The sequence below is a fragment of the Erpetoichthys calabaricus genome, chromosome 1 (assembly GCF_900747795.2).
Source record: "Erpetoichthys calabaricus chromosome 1, fErpCal1.3, whole genome shotgun sequence".
NCBI lineage: Eukaryota > Metazoa > Chordata > Cladistia > Polypteriformes > Polypteridae > Erpetoichthys > Erpetoichthys calabaricus.
In genome coordinates, this window is record NC_041394.2 from 270,943,340 (window position 1) to 270,968,262 (window position 24,923).

The 24,923-nt window shown below is 35.3% G+C and overlaps 1 protein-coding gene across 2 annotated transcripts in view; it reads right to left on the reverse strand.

Moving 5' to 3' along the window:
* sema3d (sema domain, immunoglobulin domain (Ig), short basic domain, secreted, (semaphorin) 3D) overlaps window positions 1-24,923 on the reverse strand; it is a 187,311-nt gene that overhangs the window by 30,453 nt on the left and 131,935 nt on the right. For both annotated transcript variants that reach the window (XM_028814985.2, XM_028814990.2), the window contains exons 12-15: window positions 17,123-17,345; window positions 11,907-11,995; window positions 1,860-1,901; window positions 262-419 (exon numbers count right to left, since the gene is read on the reverse strand). In XM_028814985.2, coding sequence (XP_028670818.2) covers window positions 262-419; window positions 1,860-1,901; window positions 11,907-11,995; window positions 17,123-17,345 — 512 coding nt within the window. The remainder of the gene's footprint in view (window positions 1-261; window positions 420-1,859; window positions 1,902-11,906; window positions 11,996-17,122; window positions 17,346-24,923) is intronic.

Consider the following 24,923-nt stretch of genomic DNA (forward strand, 5'->3'; position numbering starts at 1 on the left):
TCATTTCATGAATCGCTGAGCGATACTGAAATGGCGAGATTTTTGGGAGTAAAAATTTAGTAGACCTAAAGACTATACATGTTGTTTCTCAGGATATTACTTGCTGAAACAAATATAGAAAATAGTAAGTCTTTTTAATCAAGAATTGTTTGGGATCATTGCTAAAGGACAGCATGGGAAAATGTGACTTTTTTCATTGTCGTCTTCTAAAATAATTTAATAAGTGGTGCAATTCTTTCTACTCATGTAGTCTCACTATACCTTTTAGAAGCTGGTATGTATCTTGAACAAGAATATCCATCCCATGCACAATATGGGTCTCGTGCTAAACAGCATTCTGCGCAAACTTTTCCGTAAATATTACATCTGTGAAGTGAAAGTTGTACCAGTCCATCTCTGGAGCCAATGTATAACTGTTGCTACAAAAAAAAAAAAAGTATATTTTCAATATATTTTACTAAGAAACCAGAACAGAGAGAAGGAAATTTGTGCCCACCAAATGCACAGTCTGATATCATACTCAGCTTTTTAAAACTGAAATAACATTTAGAATAGTTGCTCAGCTGATTTTTTAAAAATAGTTTCTATGACAATTTATACTACTTGCTTTGTTAGAATATATTCATTGGCAAAACTGTTAACTGATGACAAAGTTCAGCATTTAACCTTGGCATTTTTTCAAGTATATACCTGAAATACATTTATATCAATGTTTTTCACCATCAATATTCTGATGTAATATACATTACATAAAAATATGCACGCCATGTCTCTAAAAACTCATGTAAAACTCATGAACATCACATTAATATCTGATAGCAGATGGCTATAATAATGGATGGCAAGAGCATGTCTGCAAACCATAAATGCAACCAAAAGTGTGGATGACCTTTGTCTGAACCACAAGATTGCTAATTATCTTGTCCATGTGAAAGATCAATCTGAAGGACTGATGTAGTAGCCTCTGTTGGCCTCTTGAAGCTATCTGTGTATTCTAAATTATGTCTGTTTTTAGAAAGCTTTGATCTGCTGTGCATGTTATTATATTATCAATTAGACACCAAACATGCTTCTAGGAAGGATGTAGTTAATTATATGGCACAGCTTTGCCTTGCTTAGATGGTGACATGTGTTAAAGTTATTTGTCTGAATAAAAGCTAATGAGGAAACCGCCCTTGTGCTCTGTGACCATAAGGTAGAACAAGTGTCAAATATCTGTGAAAAAACAAGATGCTCAGCTATTCATTCTATTAATCTAATACACCATTTCTGTGCATTTTATGTCACAGCAATTCTTATTATTTTTAAATAGACTTAAGCCCCCACAACCCTGAATCAGATTGTCAGTGTTTTGGTTTGGTTCAGTATAGGTATTTTAGGTAAAAAAATCATAAAAATATATATTTATTAAAATACAATGCTGGCTTTTTTTTGAATTTAGTAATTGTTATGACAATTTCATTATCAATATATAATTTTCTATATATTGCATATACTGAAAGTGTTCAATGTGTGTCCTGTTTTGAACCAGTGTCTGCACTACTCCGTACAATAAGAAAGATGCTAGAACACAGAGACATAGATGATTTTCTTTGGTTGAGCCAATGAGAGTATTTTTATCTCTGGTCCGTAGTAGGGCTGGTTTCATTCTTTGGTATAGACAAGCCATAGCAGGTTCTACATTTGTAGTTAACCTTGTACAAAAATTGAACTTCTAAGCATCAATACATACATTTAACACAGATACTGTGAGACAAAATCATTTTACAGTTTTTAGCTATTTTAACTAAATTATTGTATTTCAAAGAGCATATGAGATAGTATACTCTATGATAATGTGTATAAATCTAGGAATTTACCTGTTTAGATGAAATTTCCATTTTGAAAATAGGAGAAGGTGTCTAAAACAGAAACAATTAAAAACAATATTAAAAAATTATACTGTAACAGGAAAAGTTATCTCCTTTAGTTCATTGAATTTCAACTAATTATATAATTATCTGAATCCATTTTTACTCGTATAATAATCATCCCTGTGAAATACTTTCCCTGTGCAGTATTGCAACTACAGTATATTTTAATGAGTGTCATTAACAGGAGATTCTGCAATGAGAGGAGCCAATTGAGGTGGTTCGGGCATCTGATATAGATACCTCTCCGTGGAAGTTTTATGGGCAGAGCATGCTTGGAGGAGAGTCCCGGGGAAAATCCAGGGCTCTCTGGGAGGACTATATCTTCTAGAAGGCTTTGGAATGCCTTGGCATCTCACAGTATGAATTGGCAAGTGTGGCTGGAGAAAGGGATGTGTGGGCCTCATTGCTAAGACTGTTGCCCCCAAGGCCTTGGATAAGAGGTGGAAAATGAATGAATAAATGAATGAATAACCGTAGATGGCTAATGCAATAATCAAATGAATGATTCAACTGCAGTTGAAACAAAAAAAAGAATCCAGTAGCAGAATTATTCCAGTTTCATTATTAAATATCTGTATGCGTTCTGCTGCTATGAAATTAAAATACACTATGTATATATTCAACAATTCTGTATTAAGTCCTTTTAAAAAAAATAGGTACTGTTTTATTGCAGGTATCTGCAACATCAATCCTAGGGGACGTCGTGATTCAAGGTACATCCCTTGTCAATATAATTTTCTGACTTGTTAGTGTGTTCATTTTGCCAATCCAGGTCATTCTTATATCTGAGATTTTTCCCTTTCCATGGATATCTACATGATTTATGCCTGAAATGCTTTGCTGCATTGCATAAAATTCTTCTGCAGCTTCACTGAAGTATATGTTTCTTAGATGAATGAGATATCATTAGGACAACACACATATTTGTTTACCAAGTGAGTCTAATACACAAAATGGTCACCACTTTAATTTGTAAGATGTTCTACACTCTAATGTCTTTATAAAGATTATAAAAGACACATATTATATACTAGGCTTATATCAATGGAGGTTAACAAATACTTTTATGAAGGTTAGGGTGATATTTACAATTGATAAATTTCATAATTTCAGTGTATTTCACTTTAAAGTAAAATTGTGAGAGGAGCATTAATGCTGAGTTAAGAGAAAAGACTTAGTGAGGAGGCAGTGGGTGTTGTGCTGAAGAGAAACAAACTAATGTGGTGTAGGCATATGAAGCAAAAGGTAAGTAGAGAATGATTGGGTGAAGAGGTGTAGCAAGATGCAGGTGGACAGAAAAAGGCCCAGAAGGACACCAAAAACAAAGCGGTTGGAGGTGTTGTTATGCGATAAAAAAATGAGTCTAACTGCAGAGGATGCCTGGATTCATGGACAAAGATTTGGGGGGAAACAATCTAATCTGGGTAAACCCAAAAAATGTCATATAAATTGAGGATAATACAATACATACTTATTAAATGTTTACCGGCATCATTTTCAGCGTCACATTTATTCTTTTAACATCCTCAGAACTTATTTTCATATTGTTGTACACTTCAAAAATAGGCATATGTAGCAACATATTCACCTTGGTATGCCATGTTTATGCACTGAGCACGGTGTAATGCTCATAGTAGTATGCACAGTTCCAATAAAAATTGGAGAACTTTCCCAGCAGACAACATCCAAAGTTTGCAGGAAAAGGAAAGAGTGTTTCACAATATATTTAAGTTCATTATTAAACACCTCAGTAGCCGAATTGGCCTGCAGACGATAGTCCGTACACTCAATACTTTGAATATCTCTTTTCTGCATTGATGAAGACAGCATAGATTAAATGAAGTGAAAGCTATTATCAGAAACCAAGTATTGATGGTTTCCATGATAACTAAAGAAAAGCACTCAGAAAAGAAACTGCAATAGATGAAGTAACTAATGAGGTAAATGGGCCTCTGGCTATGTAGGACACAGGTCTACATACAGTGGATAAGAAAATGCAGAGTCTGAAGAAGGATTTTTGTTGCTTCGGTGTACAAATGTAATTTTATTGAAAGAATTTGCTCCTAAAATTATGTTTTTTGTTGCCACTAAAGGGTTCATGGGGCACTTTTCCCACTTATTCCTCTATACAAGCTTTATTTTGTTTTCTTTTATCTGAACAGAAATAAATTTGGTTTTAACCAGTGTAGAGCATTTGCATGAGTCGGTGGTGCATCTTAAAGAAATAACACCACACAAACGAAGGAAACTAAAACAGAAAAGACAATAGAAAGCAGACAAAGCAAAACACGCTTAAAAGTATTGTTATTAGTGGGTTCATGTGCTTAGAGGGGGTCAGGTGTAAAACAACTGCATTAACTTTCATATCAAGTAAAAAGTGATAATGATTCACAGACGCTTGCTTTTAGGAGGAATACATCTGCTGAAGATGCCAGCTAATCCAGGTAAACTTGTATAGGATGTAGTTGGCCTACTCTGAGGCTAAGGATCTGCTTCTGGTATCCCGAAGGTTGCCGGTTTGAATTCCCGTCACTGCCAAAAGAGATCCTACTCTGCTGGGCCCTTGAGCAAGACCCTTAACCTGTAATTGCTCCAGGGGCGCTGTACAATGGCTGACCCTGCGCTCTGACCCCAAGGGGTATGCGAAAACTAACAAATTCCTAATACGAGAAATCGTATAAGGCGAAATAAAGAACAAAAAAAAAAGTGCCATGAAAGGACTCCAACTGAAGCTGAAACAGTGTAATGGTTGAGCCTAAACAAGTAAGATGTAAACAGTATCCCAGAGGTGACGCAGGAATAATATGTCCCAGCAAATCCAACCCCAAGTAAGAGGAAAGCAGTGATAATCAGGGACTAAATTATGATAGATGCACAGGCTTGTCTTGTGTCTTGTGGTGTGTACCTTTCCTGGTTTGTGTTACTAAGCTCCTGAGCAGAGCTTGGGTGGATCCAACTGCCACTATGTATTATTAGAAGAAATTACATAGATAAGGGTAATTTGACACTTCTTCGGAGCAAATTCAAAAAACTCTGTGCTATGCTTGTGAGTAAAACTGGTAAGGCATCTTCTTTGATGTTTTACCTGTTCTTTGTTCCAATTCAGTTAGATTATGATGAATAAAGAAGTAAAATCCAAAAAAATCTAAAATATAACTCTGTAATTACTTGACACTAGGGAATAAAGCTATGGAGGGTCAGTAATAAACCCAAAAACTGAATTTCTTAATGATAATAAATGTTATGGCATGTCAAACACCAGTATGGGAAAATGCTTGTCTAGCTTTAATTATTCTATAATAATCAAGATAGAATTCATAGTATAGAGTCTGAGAAACCATTAGGATCAATCCATCAATCTCAGAAAATAACCAAATTGTAATAAAAAAACATTTATGGTTTTAGAGAGCCATGATTGTGTACATGGTAGTAACCATCCATGGACAGCGCCACACTAACAATATAGGATATAGTTATCATAATATAATATGTTTCACACTATACACTAATCGGCCACTTCATTAGGTACACCTTGCTAATACTGGATTGGACCCCATTTTGCCTTAAAAACTGTTGTAATTCTTTGTGGCACTAGATTCAACAAGCTTCTGGAAACATTTCTCAGGAATTTTGGTCCATATTGACATGATAGAATCACACAGTTGCAAAAGCTTTTTCAGCTATGTATCCATTATGCAAATCTCCTATTCCACCACGTCCCAAAGGTGCTGCATTCAACTGAGATCTGGTGACTGTGGAGGCCATTTGAGTACAGTGAACTCATTGTCATGTTGAAGAAACCTGTTTGAGATGATTTGAGCTTTGTGACATGGCATGTTATCCTGCTGGAAGTAGCCATTAGAAGATAGATACACTGTGGTCATAAAGGGATGGACATGGTCAGCAACAATACTCAGGTAGGCTGTGGCATTTAAACGATGCTCCGTTGGTATTAAGAGGTCCAACGCTTGCCAAGAAAATGTCCTCAACACCATTGCATCACCAACACCAGCCTGAGCCATTGATACAAGGCAGGATGGATCAATGCTTTCAAATTCTGAACCAATCATTCGAATGTTGCAGCTGAAATCAAAACTCATCAGACTAGGCAACGTTTCTCCAATCTTCTATTGTCCAATTTAGGTGAGCCTGTTAGAATTTTAGCCTGTTCTTAGCTGATAGGAGTGGCACCTGGTGTGGTCTCCTGCTGCTCTAGTCCATCTGCTTCAAGGTTTGACATGTTGTGCATTCAGAGATGTTCTTCGACATACTTTGCTTGTAATGAGGGATTTTTTGATTTAGTGTTGCCTTCCTATCAGCTCAAACCAGTCTGACCATTCTCCTCTGACCTCTGCATCAACAAGGCATTTTCGCCCGGAGAACTGCCACTCACTGGATATTTTCACTTTTCAAGACCATTCTCTGTAAACCCTAGAGATGGATGAACATAATATTCCCAGTAGATTCAGTAGTTTCTGAAAAACTCAGACCAGCCCATCTGGCACCAACAACTATACCACATTCAAAGTCACATAAATTATGTTTTTTCCCCATTCTGATGCTCAGTTTGAACTTGAGCAGGTCATCTTGACAATGTCTACATGCCTAAATGCACTGAGTCTCTGCCATGTGATTGGCTGATTAGATATTCACATTAACAAACAGTTGAACAGGTGTACCTAATACAGTGGCCATTGAGTGTATATACATAAAATTAAAATTAATGATTTCAATTTCAGCAAGCAAATTTTGACTAATGCACCAATGTCTTAAAGAAGCAAACTAAGAAGAACCTTTTGATTCAATGACTGCTGAAGAGCAATGAAGCAGTTGTAATGTATATGTCACACAATACAACAAAGTGAAAGTGTTTGGTAAGTTTTAAGGCTTTTTCTACCATGTATGAATGTGGTGTTCCATAGATCCCAATTGTAAGATGCAATACATACAAAGGAATATAAAAATGTATTCAAAAAGCTTCACATTTGAACACAAGTTTATGTGGCAAAATTCATTTATAGCATGATTGCGAAGAAATAATGTGGGCTTCAAAAATACCAAACTTATCCTTTAAGCATGGAAAGCAATAGCTTATGGTGAGATGAACATTTGCTGAATTAAGCATTGTACTGTGGTTTGTGATCTTTTCAATCTGTATAAAAATATTGCATGAAATTGTAGTTGACAAGCTGGTTAGGTATAAAAACGAAATTAGAGAAATTATCTTAGACAGAATAAGAAATATCCTTGAGTCAGCAAAATTATTACCTATGAGGCTGGATTTGGCGGAAATGTGGCAAACGATTTTTTTTTTAATATACTGTATAGTATAGAAAGTTGGTAAAAAGTTTAATATAGGTAAGCAAAAGGGTTTTGAAACTTAGAAGGCCATCCTATAAGAAAGACACAGACACATGTAAGGAAGTGATATACTATTAGGACTAACTGGCTGTTGTGTTTCTTAATACATTATGTGGAGTACAATTCAAGCAAAGATACACTTAACATGTGCAACACACTTGTAATGCCTCATCTTGAATATTGTGAGCAGCATTTGTTTCCATATTATAAAAATAACATATTGGCACATCACAACGTCCACAGAACTAGACTTAGTCTACAGCTGCAGAATACACTGCAAAATACTTTCTGACCCAGTCTACAATAAATCATAGAATGTCAGTCTACTTCTTCAATCTAAGTGCAGAAATGTCATCTGATTGAAATGAACTCAACAGAATATAACTGCAGTCTACAACGCCGTTTGTGAAACACTCACTCAATGGTGGCATTCTCAACAAGCTCATTCCAAGGCATGTGTACTAAAATGATTTGCATTCCAACAGATGGCATATACTATCCAATCAACACAATAACATAACACAGGAAAATTTAAAATAGAGAAAAATGATAGGGAATAAAAAGAAATGGTAGACAAGGAGTTCATTGGAGTTCATTGATTATCATACAGAGGGAAGTAGCTGATGGTGTGACTACATTGGTCTTATAAAGAGGGTATGCTGGCCTGAGTTTAACTGTTAATGGAATTTGTTGTTTATTTACATGATTTATTACTGCTACATTTGCTTCAATAATGAATGGATATCATCAGAATGTATAATGGATTTCAATTACATTAGCACTCACTCTGTCATTTTTTTTTTAATCCCCAAAGGCCCTTAACCTGTAACTGCTTCGTCCTGGGTATGACATTAATCTGCATCCAGCGCTGCAAGCAGGTCCTCCACTTACAGGGAAAACTTGGGGGCTGGTAGCAGGACTGGCACACTAGGCACTCTGAAAAACCTCACACTGTTCCAGTGTGGTGCTGAGGTGTCACCTGTTGCACGGCTGTACTCGGGTCCCAATCCAGGTGGTTTGTTGAGTGGTGGGTGCGGCAGCACATTATCAGCACTTGCTCCCAACCTTTCTCTCTCTATCTATATTTTTTTCCTATTTAAATTTTCCTTTATTAGGTTATAGTGTCAGTTTGTCATTTGTCATTTGGTATGGTATTCTCAACAGCAGTGCTAAAGTTGCAATGCTCCATTTATTGGAATGAATAATTCAATGCATTTTATTACTACATGCATTACAAGTTATATTGCAATTGATAGCAAGTTACAAATACACCCATATAATCACATCAACAACAACTGAAGTGGTAAAATATTTTTGCTATTAGATGAGAACTTCACGGTTCACGGTAACTGGTATTTGAAAATTAGTCCTTTAGCAAGAACATAGGGGCGTAGATTTAAGCTGGTAAATTTCTCAGAAAGTATTTCTTCATGCAGACATTCATAGTCTCTAAGCTGGAAGAACCAGGGAACAGAGCGTATCCAGAGCATTACCTCACCCGGAACGCTAGGTGGCAGTCCCCCTGGGTCGTAGTGGTGCCTCAGACTCCCACAGGGCTCCATGGGAGTTGGAGTTTGGTGCAGCCCTGTTAGGTTCCGTGGATGCCACCAGCGGGTGCTGCAGCTGCTGTTGAGCCCTTAATTGCAGCACTTCCATCACACCCGGCAGTGCTGCCAGATTTAGGTCAATGAGCATCTGGAGCACTTCCGAGTGCCTTATAAAAGGAGCCAGCAGCACCTACTCGGGGAGCCAGAGTCAGGAGGAGGGAGACGAAGCTTGCCAAGAGGAATGGAGGAAAAGAAAGAAGAAAAGAGAGGAAGAAGAGAAGTGTGCTCTGTGTTTGTGGCTGCGCTGTACATGTGGGAAACAGGTTCCCGTGTTAAAAAATAAAACCCGAACTTGTGTCCCACATCTGTCTGTGTCAGGTTTGGGCGACGGTGTGCCCCCTGGTGGTCCACAATAGATACATGGAGTTACTAAGTAGCATAGAAGATACTAATACTTCTGTTTTAGAATAGTATTATTTTAGGGGACATCAATCTCGACTCGATTTTTGCAAATGTTAGGTGAGTATATTGGACAGAATAACCCTATTCTTGACTAAAGCTTTCTTAATTTACTTGAGGTAATATTTGCAAATGGCTATGCTTTTTTCATTTATGCTCAAAACTAGTATTTCGTAAATGTCCAGGATACTCCTAGCATTATATCTTAAAAGGCAGAGTCACATCCAGAAACAAAATGTATATTTTTTAAAAATTTCTTGCATGTATCCAATGACACATGTAATTCAGGTGTATTTGTGAAGGTCAAGACAAAGGCACCAAGAAAGTACGATGCCTAGAAGTAAAAGTGGCTTTAGTGATATCGGGTAGCGTATGCAGCTTCCCTTGTCACTGCTGGAAAAAGAAATGAATCATGTGCATTGCCTCATCTGAAGTAAGCAGCAAAAACAACCTGTGGTTGATTCATAATGGTCATAGTCTTGAAGCCATCTTGATAGTAAGATCTTGTTTGATCAACTAACTTCTCAACAACACAAGCTTAGAATATTTTTTTCTACTATCTGGTTCAATTTCATTACCTTTACCTGCTAAATTATAGGCAAAAGCAAAGTTGTGGCCTATGGCACCATACTGTATTACTGTTTTGTAGCCTTTAGGTATTAATTGGGATTTTACTACTTTTACTAACTTGTCATGTGTCATCCCACTATTAGGTGAAGTTTAGAAAAGTCTACATCTGTCATTTTCTGGGCAATGCAGTAACAGCACTTTATTAATACCAAGTCCCCATATTAGTATTAATAAAGAAAAGGTAGTTAATTGAATGTTTTAGCCATATGTTAAATGACAGTTACAAGGAGAAAAATATAAATAAAAGTAGAACAGCATCTACAACAATTTTTGAATACAGTAGTTAATATTTAGTGTTACTTCAGTTGCCAAGTTAGCAAATAGCTGCCTGCAAGTCCCTACAGCCCCTTACAAATCAAATGTTACACTGCCATCTACTGGGCATCATTATTAATAAAAGATGATTCTAAAATTAAACTCTTGCTGTTACGAGTTACAGTATTTTTTCTGAGGCAAAGTGAGGTGCCTTATTGTCCCTAAATTATAAATTCTCTATCACAGTGCTGGTCAGCGAATTCCTTTTCATGTTTATTGTGACAACTTTGCTTTGATGTGCACTGGCAATATATATAACTTCACTTTTTCTTAAATAGTTTTTTATATGTAAAGTGCAGAACAACAGTTATGGTTGAAGATTTTGAGTGAATTTATAATATCATAGGAAAGGAAATGAATGCTTTTTAAAACATTCATTTTACAAATAATATTTAAAAAAACATTAATTTTAAAAGACATTATTGAGTAAATCGGGTGACAAAAAAGAAGCAAAGGAAGAAAATCTGAAAAGTATCAAAATAAATGGCTTATGCATGCGCACTAGAAAAGTTTAAATTCCTGCATTTTTTTTGGTGAATTAATTTTGAGAAATATGATGTTTGTTAATACAGCATGATAGGCTATGACTCATTGTGGTATATAATTTCTTGCACATGCTGCATTAAATTCTGACATTTGAGTGCTCTTTCTGTATAACTTGAAAGTCAGTCATCTTGTTAACAGGAAAAGGGGTCTTTATGCGTCAGTTTCACCGAAAAGTGCACCAGCATAAAAGTATATTGGCAGAGTGACAATTTAACAGAATCAGCCCTCCTTAGTTATAGATGGATTGCAACACAGATGGAATGCACAGCAAAAACCCCAGGAGACATAACAAGAATCTAGAAAATACCTAAAGACTTTCTCTGTGCTTTTAGTTAGCATGCCTGGAGGGAAGATGAGCGAATGAACTCTTTGGTCCAGATGAGGTTTATTTTTTATCCCGATTAAGTATTGATTTTTTTCTCTTCTCTGACTATATTTTTTGCCTCAGTATAAGTAAGTAGTGTAAAACTAATATTTGTATTATATTTTTGGACAGTTCATATAATGATATTTTATGTGCCTTCTTCATTATGAAGAGTAACACTGCATAGTATTAATTCTTTTTAAGAAATCTATCTGTCAACAATGCTTTTTGGGACAGTGAACTGAAATATTAATAGCATTTTCGTTTTACAGTGAAAGAGCTTTCTGTCATAAAAAAGAATTAACGAGTAGATGGTGACTGATGTAACACTCTTCTTAATTCCTGTTTATAGGAATTAAAGGAAGTCCGGTTTTAATGACACATACTGTAACTAAAGTGATCTCACATGTTGTATTGGAAGTAGATAAAAGGAAAGCAGTTAATTCTATACCTCCTCTGAAATACCTGTTGGCAAGCTTGTATCTCTTGATACAGGAAAAGATAATCTGGATTTTTTTTTTTTTGCAACGTTTTATTTTTTTCAATAAAAGAAAAAAAATCATGTTGTAACAGTTAAATGTGTTCTTATCCCATTGACAACCTTTTGTTTTAAGTGTAAAGCTTATTAATAGGTCTATTCTGCCAATTTCCTTCAAGAGCCTCTAATGTTTAATATCCTGAAATAAATTAGTTGTGAGTGATAGGTATAGATTCTTTCATCCTTGACAAACTTTATGATAAAATTTGGTTTATTAATATTTTTTGGCTTACCGCAAACACTTGGAGTTCCTCAAGTACAACTTCCTCTGTGACCCAGTTCTCTTTTGTTACACTCACTACCTTCAGAACAGTGCCCACATCTGTAAAATAAAGAATGCTGTATTCTTAGTTTCCAGTTTAAAGTATTACCACACATTTAGCATATACACATGTCTGCAAATGTATTATTATGTGCATAATTTGCTAGGAACTGATAACCAGTACTATATATTCTCTTTTAATGGATGGATCTAATAACTTGAAATACTATTTACTTTGCCTGAGCACTGAGTGAAGCTTAAATCATTAGACTTTTACAGTATATGTGAATATTATTGAAAAGTTTACTGTGTCTTGAGATTAGTAGTTCACAAATAAATTATAATATTAGTATTCCAGTCTCAAGTATACTGTAGGCCAAAGTAAAAACAAAATTATTACATTACCGATTTCACTTAGAACACTTAGAACCCTAACCCTAATTTCACCTAGAACACTTAGAACTTTAACCCTAACCCTAATTTCACTTAGAAATGGTACTGCTAGAGAATCTGGAAGCTGCTTGATTCCTTTTAAAAAACTATTCTAATGCTCAGATTACTAAGATCTTGACGCACCCTCTGCTGGTGAGAACATTATTCACTGTTACTCCATTGACCCTCTTATTATAAAATAGATATTTCAGTAGTAGTAACAGTAGTACTAATAATTATATTGTCGTGTACAGAGTAAAGTGGAATTCCTACTTACAAACAACATATCAACACACCCCTGTGCCATAATTAGCAAAAATGTGTTTACAAAAAAATAAATAAAAATAGGGATTCTCATACTTCATTACTTTCACATGAAATGTGTATTTTATATATTTTGTGATCTCACTTCAGTCTTCCATATTGTCATTTTAGAATTAGAAACTCAGCTATTCAGTTAAAACAAAGAATGCATGAATTGACTTACAAAACAGGCTGTCCTACTGAACAATATTATAACATGTACAGTATCTATTGTGCTGCTGTCTGCATTACTTTTCGTTTGCTTAACATTAAAACAAAATTTAAATCTTTTTTCCTGGTTACGCGGGTAGTGACTAAACAATTGTGTAATTTTAACATACACACTAATCCATTGTCTAAACCTTCTTAATACAATATAGAGTCTCAGTTCAAACCCAAGACGTGAAACCAGTCTGTCACAAACATGCCAAAATTCACTTGTACAGGGAAAACTAACTGATACTACTATTACTACTACTATCAAGTCTCTCTATAAGCTCTGACTTTTCAGGGTAATAGTTTGAAAAGACTGGTCAAGCTAAATATATGCTAGACCAATGCAGCAAAGTTTCAACACCAGAAATGTCATCATTCCTTTAATATTTCAATTAGACAAGGATATTTGTTTTCCTACATTAAAGCATAAAGCAAAGATCTGTAACCTTTTCATAACTTTAAATAACTGACATGTGTTTCATCTTACTACTAAATAATTCTTTTAATGAAGTTATTTTATCTTTCTATCTATCTATCTATCTACAGTATATAAAATGCAAACCTGACTGACGGACTCACTCACACTCAATCACTCATCAACAAAAACACTATTTCCCATGTAGTTCAAAGCTGACACTTGACAGGATGGTACATCTAAGCAAGTACAGAACTGCTTAGAATGGATATTTTGATAAATAAATATTTAGGGGTAACTACCCCCAGTAGAAACAAAAATCTCAAAAATGTTTTGACAGATTTAATTGAAATATGGTGACATTATAGAAAAAAGATATTTAGCTGACACGAGTTTTTTATTTGTTGATCATTTTTTTATTTGTCAATATGTAATAATATTATGCTAACTTACAAGCTTTGTGTTGAGAATAAGCTTTGTGCAAATGATGAACGAAATAGAAGTGACTGATGGGCTAGGCAAAAAACGCCACTAATCAATATGGTGGATGGATGACTGAAGACAGGGCAGTGCCCTGGACCAGCAAAAAGAGACATGGTCATGTTGATAAATAGAAAGAGAAAGTTCAGTGAAGCTCAAGGAAGATGCAAAGCTCAATGGTTAGCAAGCTCTGTTTTTTGCTGTTGGCTACAAGCACTCTTAGATGCATATCAGCTCTCATCTTGGTTATCTGTTTCATTCTGTCGATCTCCAGCCACTGAAAACTACATGGAGCGTCACCCCCTCTCATCTCCCCACTCTTCAATTGATGTGCTGCAAACATCAAGAGAGACCTTGCCCCACCACCCCGGCCCTTCGATTAATTGTGCTTACATAACACAATTTCCTCAACACTGGTCTTAGATTGTGCTACTTATGGGGAAACCACATTGTGTTGCAACCCTCAAAGCTACTGCTCTGCATTCCATGCACTTCACGTTAATACACCAGTGTTTTGCATATATATTTGCATCTGCAGACTTTAAAGGGGAACCACATAAAACTAACAAAGTAGACGAAAAGAAATACTGTACTTTTTGAGTGGAGGATTGAAACTGAAAACATCTAATAATTATAATATATACACGAATTTCACATTATTTCTACTTATTAAACATTTCAGTTCAAAAGAATACATTTTCCTGTAAAATTGTGTTTTTCAATGACCATCAACAAAAACCAAGTCACAAGGAAAAGCTGGAAAAATCAAGAATTTATCTATGGCAGAAATATTTCACTCATGAACATGTTCAAGAGTAAATATGTCCAGAGACCTAATAATTTAGCTAATGCTTTTGTCCAAGGTGGCGAGCAACATTTGAAATTGGTTACATTTCTTTTTTTCTCCAATTGGAGCAAAGGCAGTTGAGGTGACAGTGTCAGTAGCAGGATTTTAAACCGCAAAGTCAGGGTTTGAAGTCTAAAGCCTTAACCACTACACGCCACTGCTCGCCAATAATATTAGCCCTTGATAAAAAAAAATCTAAATATTTTATACAGAAAAGTACTTTGTTACATAGTACAGTGGAACCTCGGGTCACGAACGTCTCGGAACACATACAAATCGGGTTACGACCAAAAAGTTCGCCAAAGTTTTGAACAAGCCAGTTTCCCTTTCGGTTCGTACAGCCAATGATTTCCGCACGTGTTCAGTCTCTCCCTGCACATTCCCTGTGCAGCAAGCAAGAGAGAGAGCATGAGAGAGTGAGTGAGAGAGAGCGAGTGAGAGAGAACGCGAGGAAACGAGCAAGAGAGAGAGAGAGAGAGAGAGAGGGATGGCTGCGTAAGGCAGAGAAGGCAGTTAAAGAATGCACCAGGCTTGTTTTTAAAGAGACTGATTCGAGCATTGTTTTGACCTCGTTGTATTTAATGAAGACTTTTTTCTATTGGAATTTAACCTCCACTTCACTTCTGTTTACAGTGATCGGTTCGTAATGTGCATTGTTGCAATGTTACTTTTCTTGGTTGTTTATTAAATTACGGATTTTTCAAATGTTCATGTTTTTCCCTGTGCTTAAAACTCATTAAAAAAAACGTGTTTACAGTGAGCGGTTCGTAGCGCTATAGTGTGAATTCTTGCAATGTTACTTTTCTCTGTTCAAGGTTTTCTCAGTGTTATTCAATGTTTTTACATTTAGTTTACTATTACGCTGTGCATTCTATGGTGTAATTAACTATTTTTGTGCTTAACACTAGAATTACCAGAGCCTACGAAAAAACTCGTCGATCCGGCCCACCTTAAATCGCTTCTTAAAACCGTTCTCACCTCTCGCCAGCGTCTTTTGTCATCTAAATGTACTGATAAAGACATGCTGACAGCAGCCGGCTATTCCATCCCTCCACCGACGTAGAACGTAAACGAGCTTTTCCCAGCTCATGCCTTGATTGATTATCTGGGAGTGAGTGGAGTTTTAGAATGGAAAGTGTTTTTACTTGATCTTTGGACTTCAGGCTTCATACATTATATAGTGTATGCCTACATTTTGTCATTTACTACTAAAATATGAAAAACGTTTCTGTTTTAAAAATGTGTTTACACAGATTGCTGTAGAAATGGAACACACATGAACTGTGTGTGTTTCAAATAGTGATCTATTATTTCCACACTAAAACTCTAGCAGTTCAGTCACTCCCAGATAATCAAACAAGGCAAGAGCTGGGAAAACTTAGTGAACGCTCTGCGACGGTGGGGGATGGAATAGCCGGCTGCTTGCTGGCTCGTCTTAATCGGCACATTTAGAAGACAAAAGAGAGCTGCGAATGGTTTTAAGGTGGGCCGGATCTACGAGTTTTTTCTAGTGTTATAAAATCTTTAAAAAATATATTTATATACAGTTTGTACGGTCTGGAACGGATTAATTGTATTTACATACAATCCTATGGGGGTTACGACCACAGTTTTGGAATGAATTACGGTCGTGACCCGAGGTTCCACTGTACTTCTGATATATCTGATTAACCGATGGCACTATAACTAAATCCCACTGTCTTACGAAATTTCCTGGACATAGCCAGGTAACGTAGCTAACTTGTTTTTTTTTTATTAAAAAATGGTCACATTAGTCAAAAAATGTAAAAATTAAAAAAAAAAATGTAAACAAAGACAAAAAACACAAAATGTAACTTTCACTATCAAAGGTTTTTCTGTACCTCTAAATCAACCCCCCAAAAAACGATGTACTCTTTTTAGTAGTGTGACAAGTTAGGTAAAAAAAAAAAATGATATTTTTACTGTACACTCAAACATAATTTTTCAGATGGCTGAAAGGCAATAGTATAAAATTCCAGCTTTTGTTTGAGAATATTTCAATATATATAATCATTAACATTTTACAATGATATATTGTTTAGTCCAGAGTATTTCAGATTAGATGAATCGATTGAAATAAATTAAAGTAGTACACAATATAGTTCTATATATCTATTTATTTAGACTCTTCTCAACGGATTGCATATCCTCTGCACACAATAAAGCCACGAAATACATCACTAAAATGTTTACATTTCACAGAGGAACTGATTTTATACACACCCACAATAACAATTTTAATTTCTATGCCAAAATACTTACAGTATAAAGTATACTGCATATGTTTATGAAAAAATTGTATAGTTGAATTGTAATCTCATAAAAAATACACTATACAATTAGACTCATATTCCTTTTTTTCACCATGAAAGTAACTTTCAACTGTATTTTTCCAGATGCATTTTGATCCCTTCCTCTGATTATACATAAATATATTATATACAATATATACAATATACTAAACAACACTTACCTGTTCCCAAAAACATAACATTGTACTGCCCATCTTCTGCTCCAACTCGGTCCACAACAATTTGTGTAAACTTGTAGTCTACATTAGTCCTTGCAAACACAGGCTCTCCTCCCATTGGATAAACAGGTTTATACATCATTGGATGGTATTTTATAAAAGTGATAACATCGTCTGGAAAATCTTTAGTTGTCTTGATAAGTGGGTCATAGGTTCGACTGGGACACTAAAATACAATGAAATCATTGATGTATTGAACACTTAGATTAACAAATTGTAGAATCAATAACAGAAAAAATAAAATACACTCATATAATGCATTAGAAAGTGAGTCAAAAACACAGTTTAATGATCTTAGGTAAAAAAATAGAGGATATGAGCTGTAATGTCCTAAATATTGCACAAGAAAAGAGACTCATTTATGTAAGTCCAAGTAGACATGTGAAACACATTCTACAAAAGCAATGTTTCCCTCTAGTGGCAGCTTAGAATAATGGCACCAATAAACTGTACACTGAACATCATGACCAGTTTCATTGGCACTGTTGTACTTTGTGCATTATTGCTTTGATTCTGTATATATTTTTGTAAATTAGCTTGAGATGTAAAACTATTTAATATAATCAAATGCTTTATATTTATAAAAAAATGCAATTTATTTGCATGACTACCACAAAGGAAGTCTATTGGTACTGTTTAAAAAAATATTAAGTATTTTGTAATTAATTAAGCTTTTAAACCTAACATGATATAAAAATTTTGCCTGCCTACAACTTATACTATCTTGTTAACCTTTTATCATATTAATATTAAAAAGGTATGAATACCAGAGGTACACAGTCTGCCACTTACCCTAAACTGAATGAATGGTAATAAATGACTAAGAAAAGTATGCCAGAATGTGACATTTTTTCAAGAAAATATATGTAATTTACAAATACTCGATGTGCTATGTTGGTCACACAACTATATTTTATGCAATATATCAAAATACCAATAAGACAAACATTAATATATAAGTAGGGCATCCATACAAAATCAACTGAGAGCAAAATCCTTAGAATACTGAATGCTATTTTAATTTGCCCATAAATTGTTTCTCCTGAGTTGTACCTAGCAGTACAGCAAACATTCAAAACACAATTGGGGAGGATAATCCTAAAATTAAATTCATTGTAATGGAGAAATTGGATGCAATAATTATTTTACAAAACAAAACATAACCAAAGAAAGTTCTATCCAAGCATCTTTCTACCAGGCATCTAATAAAACTTGTCAAAATCCTGAGACACTTTTGTTAGCCCATAGAGCTCTCAGAGCACACACTCGTATTCTTCCTCTGTTATTTTCTTCATCAACTGTTGTGCGTGGCAATTTGGACCAGCAGGAAACAAATCAGGATTGCAGTATGCTAATGGTACGCGTGTCCTCGAGTACAGATTATTGCAATTTGGAAACAGTTAAAGACAAAGAATGAATCAATGTTTTCCCCATTAATGGGTCTTTTGTGATTAATTTGTTAATTACGCTGTTCCTGATAGGCACCATGGTGGCACATTAGTTAGCATCACTGCAGTGTTAGGAGACTAGTTTTCTGACCTAGAACTGCACAACAATGTCATTAAATGTGTTTTGTCTTTACCTTTTTCTCCTTGTCATTGTAAATTCTGATTTTCTGTTATAGCTTTTGTAGGTGGCATTGTGGCGCAAATTGTTGTCTCACAGTATGAAGAGGTTTGCATCCCAGGTCCTCACTGCATGGAGTTTGCATGTTCTCCTCGTATTCGTGTGAATTTCCTCTGGGTGTTTTGATTTCCTCCCACTGCCCAAAGACATTCAGGTAAAGTGAACTGGCTATGCTAAATTGGTCCTAGTGTGTGCATTCAACATGAGATGGAATAGTGTCCTGTCAAATGTTTGTTCTTGCCTTACCCCCTATGCCAACTGGGATAGGCTCCCCATGTTGAATAACACATGCAAGTAAGAATTTCACTGTGCTCTGATCCTATAAACCTATACATCCATATACAATATGTACATACTTGTGGTTTAAGTGTATAAGTGTATATTGCATGAAATGTACTGTGTGTTTGAATATGTACATTTTAAAATTTGCATCTATTTTATATCTAGTCATCAGGCATCCAAAGTCTATATTATTCATAAAAGTAAGAAACCAAAGATACTGGCCCCTTAAGCCAAAGGAAAACTCTGTCACCTCAAGCAACTGATCAGATTTCTGACTGCTAGGGTGTTTTCTTTTCCATAGCTGACTCATTTCAGTTGAGCCCTGCTACACACCCATTTAATGTTTCAGTCTTGTATTTTATGTTTGTTTCTTGTAGTGTTTGTGACAGAAGGGAAGCAATGTTAAGGAGGAAATAAAATAAATAACTATTCTTTTGTATTGTTTATTTAAATAAATATTCTTTTGCATTGTTCAATCTCAAAGGGTGACAGGGTCTATGCTTATAACTCTCTCTACAAAGTATCTTCATTTTCCACATACTGTACATAGATTTATTTTATGTATTTCTTCTTTACTCCCACAACCCAAAGTCATGTGCTGGCTTATAGTGTATAATGAGTCAAAACTACACCAGTTTGAGTGGGTGTGGATGTGTGAATCACGATAAAGACTAGCATTCTATTCAGGGAAAATATCTTGCCTCATGCCTGATGTTGCTGGGATAGCCCTGCCTAATGACCTAAACATTGGTCTAAAGTTGAATTAAGCTGTTAGAGTAATGAATGATATAGCACTATTTTTCACTGCTTTACAAATTAGTTGGTAGGTTTTTTCATTTCAGGTACAGAAATGCATTAGGTGTGTGTTAGGGTTGGTTGCATTTTATTAACTTAATTTTGGCTTAATATTTTGATTTAACAAACTTTTACATTCAATACATTCTTGTTTTGTAAATGCTACATTGCCATGTCCCTTACATTTTGGTCACCATTGTCAGGGTGCACTCCGCAGAAGTCGTGTTGTGTGCTGTCATTCCTGAGACGATTTCAAAGCTTGTGCCACAGGTAATCTAACATCCATGATTGTGAATAAAATTTTCAAAGATTACTCCCATGAAAAAATATATTTTACATTTCAGTTTGGAGTGATTTGTGTTCCCTTTGCTTTGATTACTGGATTACATTCTGGGTAAGATAAATTGGCTTTATGGCTTTCCTGGTATTGACTTTGGGTTTAAATACATTTAGGTTTCATTTCCTAGTCCCCTTCTCTTATGCCTTTGTGGCTTAACATTTTAGCATTGTGTGGCATAACAGAGTGTCCTTTGAATTTTATTCACTATTTCTTTACTAGTTTGAGGCACACATGGTAATGATGTTACAGTACTTGGCACAGAAGAAGGAGACTATCAATAGGCAATAGAAAACACTGTTTGGAAATTAGAACTTTTATATACAGTGATCCCTCGCTATATCGCGCTTCGCCTTTCGCAGCTTCACTCTATCGCGGATTTTATATGTAAGCATATTTAAATATATATCGCGGATTTTTTGCTGGTTCGCGGATTTCTGAGGACAATGGGTCTTTTAATTTCTGGTACATGCTTCCTCAGTTGGTTTGCCCAGTTGATTTCATACAAGGGACGCTATTGGCAGATGGCTGAGAAGCTACCCAACTTACTTTTCTTTCTCTCTCTCTTGCGCTGACTATCTGTGATCCTGACGTAGGGGGATTGAGCAGGGGGGCTGTTCGCACACCTAGACGATACGGAGGCTCGTCTAAAAATGCTGAAAGATTATCTTCACGTTGCTACCTTCTGTGTGCAGCTTTTAAGTATGCTGCACGGTGCTTCGCATACTTAAAAGCTCAAAGGGCACGTATTGATTTTTGACTTTGTTTTTCTCTGTCTCTCTCTCTCTCTCTCTCTCCCTGCTCCTGACAGAGGGGGTGTGAGCTGCCGCCTTCAACAGCTTTGTACCGGTGGTGCTTCGCATACTTAAAAGCCAAACAGCCCTATTGATTTGTTTGCTTTCCTCTCTGTTTCCTTTGAAGAGGAAGATATGTTTGCATTCTTTTAATTGTGAGACAGAACTGTCATCTCTGTCTTGTCATGGAGCACACTTTAAACTTTTGAAAAAGAGACAAATGTTTGTTTGCAGTGTTTGAATAACGTTCCTGTCTCTCTACAACCTCCTGTGTTTCTGCGCAAATCTGTGACCCAAGCATGACAATATAAAAATAACCATATAAACATATGATTTCTACTTCGCGGATTTTCTTATTTCGCGGGTGGCTCTGGAACGCAACCCCCGCGATGGAGGAGGGATTACTGTATACCCTGTACATATGTTATGTAGAAAAAACATATACAATACTTTTCAGGAACTGAGTTACTGTACAGTTCAGGTGACCATTCCAGAAAATAAAAAATAAAAAATTATTATATTGAACCTTGTAGCCTAAACCTAGAGCATATCTCTCTGATGGAGATCAGTTTCTTCATTTTTATCATTATGGTATCTTAACCTACATTGTTTCAAAAAAATTAATGAAATTAAATTATTCTACCTAATAAAATATGAACCCAAGGCAAACAATAGAAATAAAAGCTGTGAACTGATATTTGTTCACCTGGAAGCTGATAGATATAAAATAGTAGCTTAATCTTCTGCACTTTAATAGAAAAACTTCTTGAAATCGTGATTTTAATTAATAACTCTGACTCAGATCTAATCCATTTTATCTAAAAGTATTATTTTTTTTCTTTCAGTAAACTGAGCCATTGGAAGTACATGTGAATTATTCTGTCTAAGTGATTCCTTAGATGGAGTGGTGCCCCCTGAAGCTTTCTGGACAGACTCTGTTGCCCCGGAACTGAATGGAATAAGTGAAATCATTAAATGGATGACTAGATCCATTCTACATCTACAAAAAAGATAAATGTTAAGTTGATTGTCGATTCCAAATTGGTGGCATATTCTCTTTATATCTATGTCTGTGTCTATGCCTATGTCAGCTATTTTCAGCTTTTCCTTTCACATCTACAAAAATAATTGGCAATTCCAAATTGATCCTGTTTGAGTGTGAGTGTATGCCCGTGTGGGCTGTATAACGAACTGACACCATGTCCAGAGCTTCTTCCCACCTTGAACTCACTGATGCCAGTTTAAGATCGAGACCTCTGTCACCCTGAATTGGAGTAAAAGTGTTTGAAAATGCTATGTCATGCTTGTCCAATAGTCCAGACCACAACTGTATGTTGTTTTTGTGTGTTTGAATATTTCTTGTCACATCTCTCCCGACTTCTTGTGATAAATGGGTTGGGAGCTCAGTGAAACCACTGGAAAAAAAAGAGAATCCCAGATGTTTCAAAGCCAGTTTTCCTTTTTCAGAAGGAAACTACAAATTTCTTGGAGACACCACAGGAAAGAGTCTAAAGTGCATTGGAATGTGCTCAGTCCAGTAAGGACAATCTAAACACAAAGGAAATGGTACCTGTCTACTGAGAACTGGACGCTATCAAGGAGAGACCAGCTGTGGAAATGCCAGTTCCATTATTTTTACCATGAAGGAAGAAACGTTTACCTGTAACAGGGGTCCAGATACCTTCATTTAAACCTGGCAGAAATATATTTTAGCTGCTATAATGAATCCCTTTCTAGTAACAGGGAAAAAGGCAAAGCAGTGTTCATTAAAAATAGAATTCAAAAGCACTACTCAAAACTATTATTAAGCTCTTTGCATTTTGGTTCCTTTAGTGTCTCTAACAGTCACATTCTTTATCAGCCTCATTAATGAAATGTGCATTTTGGTACAAGGGAGAAATATAAAATGTTTTCTAGAAATTCATTTTTCAAGTATTATATTAATATCTTTTCACTCTACATCATAATGTAGTATTTTCTTTATAATTTACTTACCATACATTCAATCACATCAGTAGTTTGTGAATGCATGACAAAGTACTTGTCAGATAATGGGTGTATAGTATTTGTTATGGTCCAGTAAATTTTAATCAGTATAGTGAACACTTTATGCTACAGTAATCTCTAAAATTAATTAATTTAATGGAGGGGGTTACCTTAAGACAAATGACTTCTTTTCTTTTAAGTTAACATAGCCTAAGTAAAATTTAACATTATCTACTTTAGACATGTCATATCCCATTGACAGCTGCTCTATTTCGAAAACAAGATTTAAAAGGGAAAAAACTGTTCTTCAGTTTTAGAATACTTTGCTGAGCGAAAGGTTCAATAGTAGAATAGATAACATTTTTAACAATTTTATACTAACAGAATTTATTACATGAAAATAAAAATTCTGAAAGAGTTTTCATACTTAATATTGTAAACTTGAAAATGATAAGGATGTGCAAAATACAAATTAAAAAGTGATCTAACTGTCAATGTTATGAAAAAAATATTTATTAAATTAAAATTCTAAAGACTTGCAATAAGCAACGTCTCTTTTAACAACTTACTCGTAGTCTTAATGATATAGCAAAAAAAACAAATTATTCATTCACTTTATTGGAAATCCTATGTTCTACAATATGAAGACAGTAAAAAGTCTATTTTTGGTGCATCTCTCACATTATCTTTTTAGAATAATAATCACAATGAAAAAAGTTTAATAGATTTATGATTATTTGGGGTTTATTTAAAAGGCATTAAATAGTAATAATAGGTTGAAAAGATTTTTAAAAATGTACTATTACTGGGAGTTTCCAATTCATGTACATTTAACATTATTGCATGAGGAAATAAACTTATAATGGGAAAATAAATGGTACTTATAATGCATGACTGATCTGAGCATAAACAGATGACACATTACATTACAATAATTCCCCTGTAATTTTGAAATTTTAATCATAAAACAAATTGCTCTTTGGGAAGAGTCTAAGGTCCACTAGTCAAAGAAGGAGCTTTGAACTCATTTTTCTTTCAGTACTGTTTGAAGTTTAGTCAGTGATTTATTATTATAACAGATTTTTCTGTGGCTTTGAATAAAAAAATAAAATGACTCTGCTCATTCAAATTCCTTAAACAGTTATCAAGCTCACCTAAAGATGTGATCCATCTCTTTAAACTGGAGCCATTTTCATTCTGTGAGTTCCCAGTGCAACACTTATACACTTTAAGAGGAAAATTAACTCCATTAGCTAATGTGGCTAAATTGATTGTTTTCCAATGACAATCCAGTGATGCAACACAACAATTTATTCACAATGTACTCTAAAGCCTAACCGTCCCTTAAGTTTTTCCCACTCATTTAAACACATTTAGCTTCTTCAGCCTTAAATCACCATGACAGGCATGGGTGACCTGAAAGCACAGGGTAAGAACATTGTGTTCTGCACAACACAGTATAAGACTGGGATAGGTAGTCACAACTATCCTAACAAAACTCCACTCCATGGTACAAGGGAAGCACAAATGAGTTTGGTTATTCACCTTCAGCACTTCTATGGATCGCTTGTCACCTTTGTTGTTGTTGTGTATGCCTTTTCTGTCAGTCTTTTATATCTAAGCTAAGGTCCTACATTGTGCTTTCCATTAACCTCATCTAACTATGTTGTAACCCATTTAGCTTTTTGGCACTGTCTCCATTTACAAAACATATGTGAATTGTCTGAATGCTATGCATTGTAAAGATGAAATATTTTACATAAGACTTCTGCCTATAACATCACATATTACCACATTGTACCACTGTGTTATTATTCTGCTTATGAGTGCACTTCTGCTTTGTTGATCTTTTCATTGTGCTAAAAAACTACAATTTCCCATCACTCCAGTCAATGTGGTATTATTGTGAAATCTTTTTCAGCAT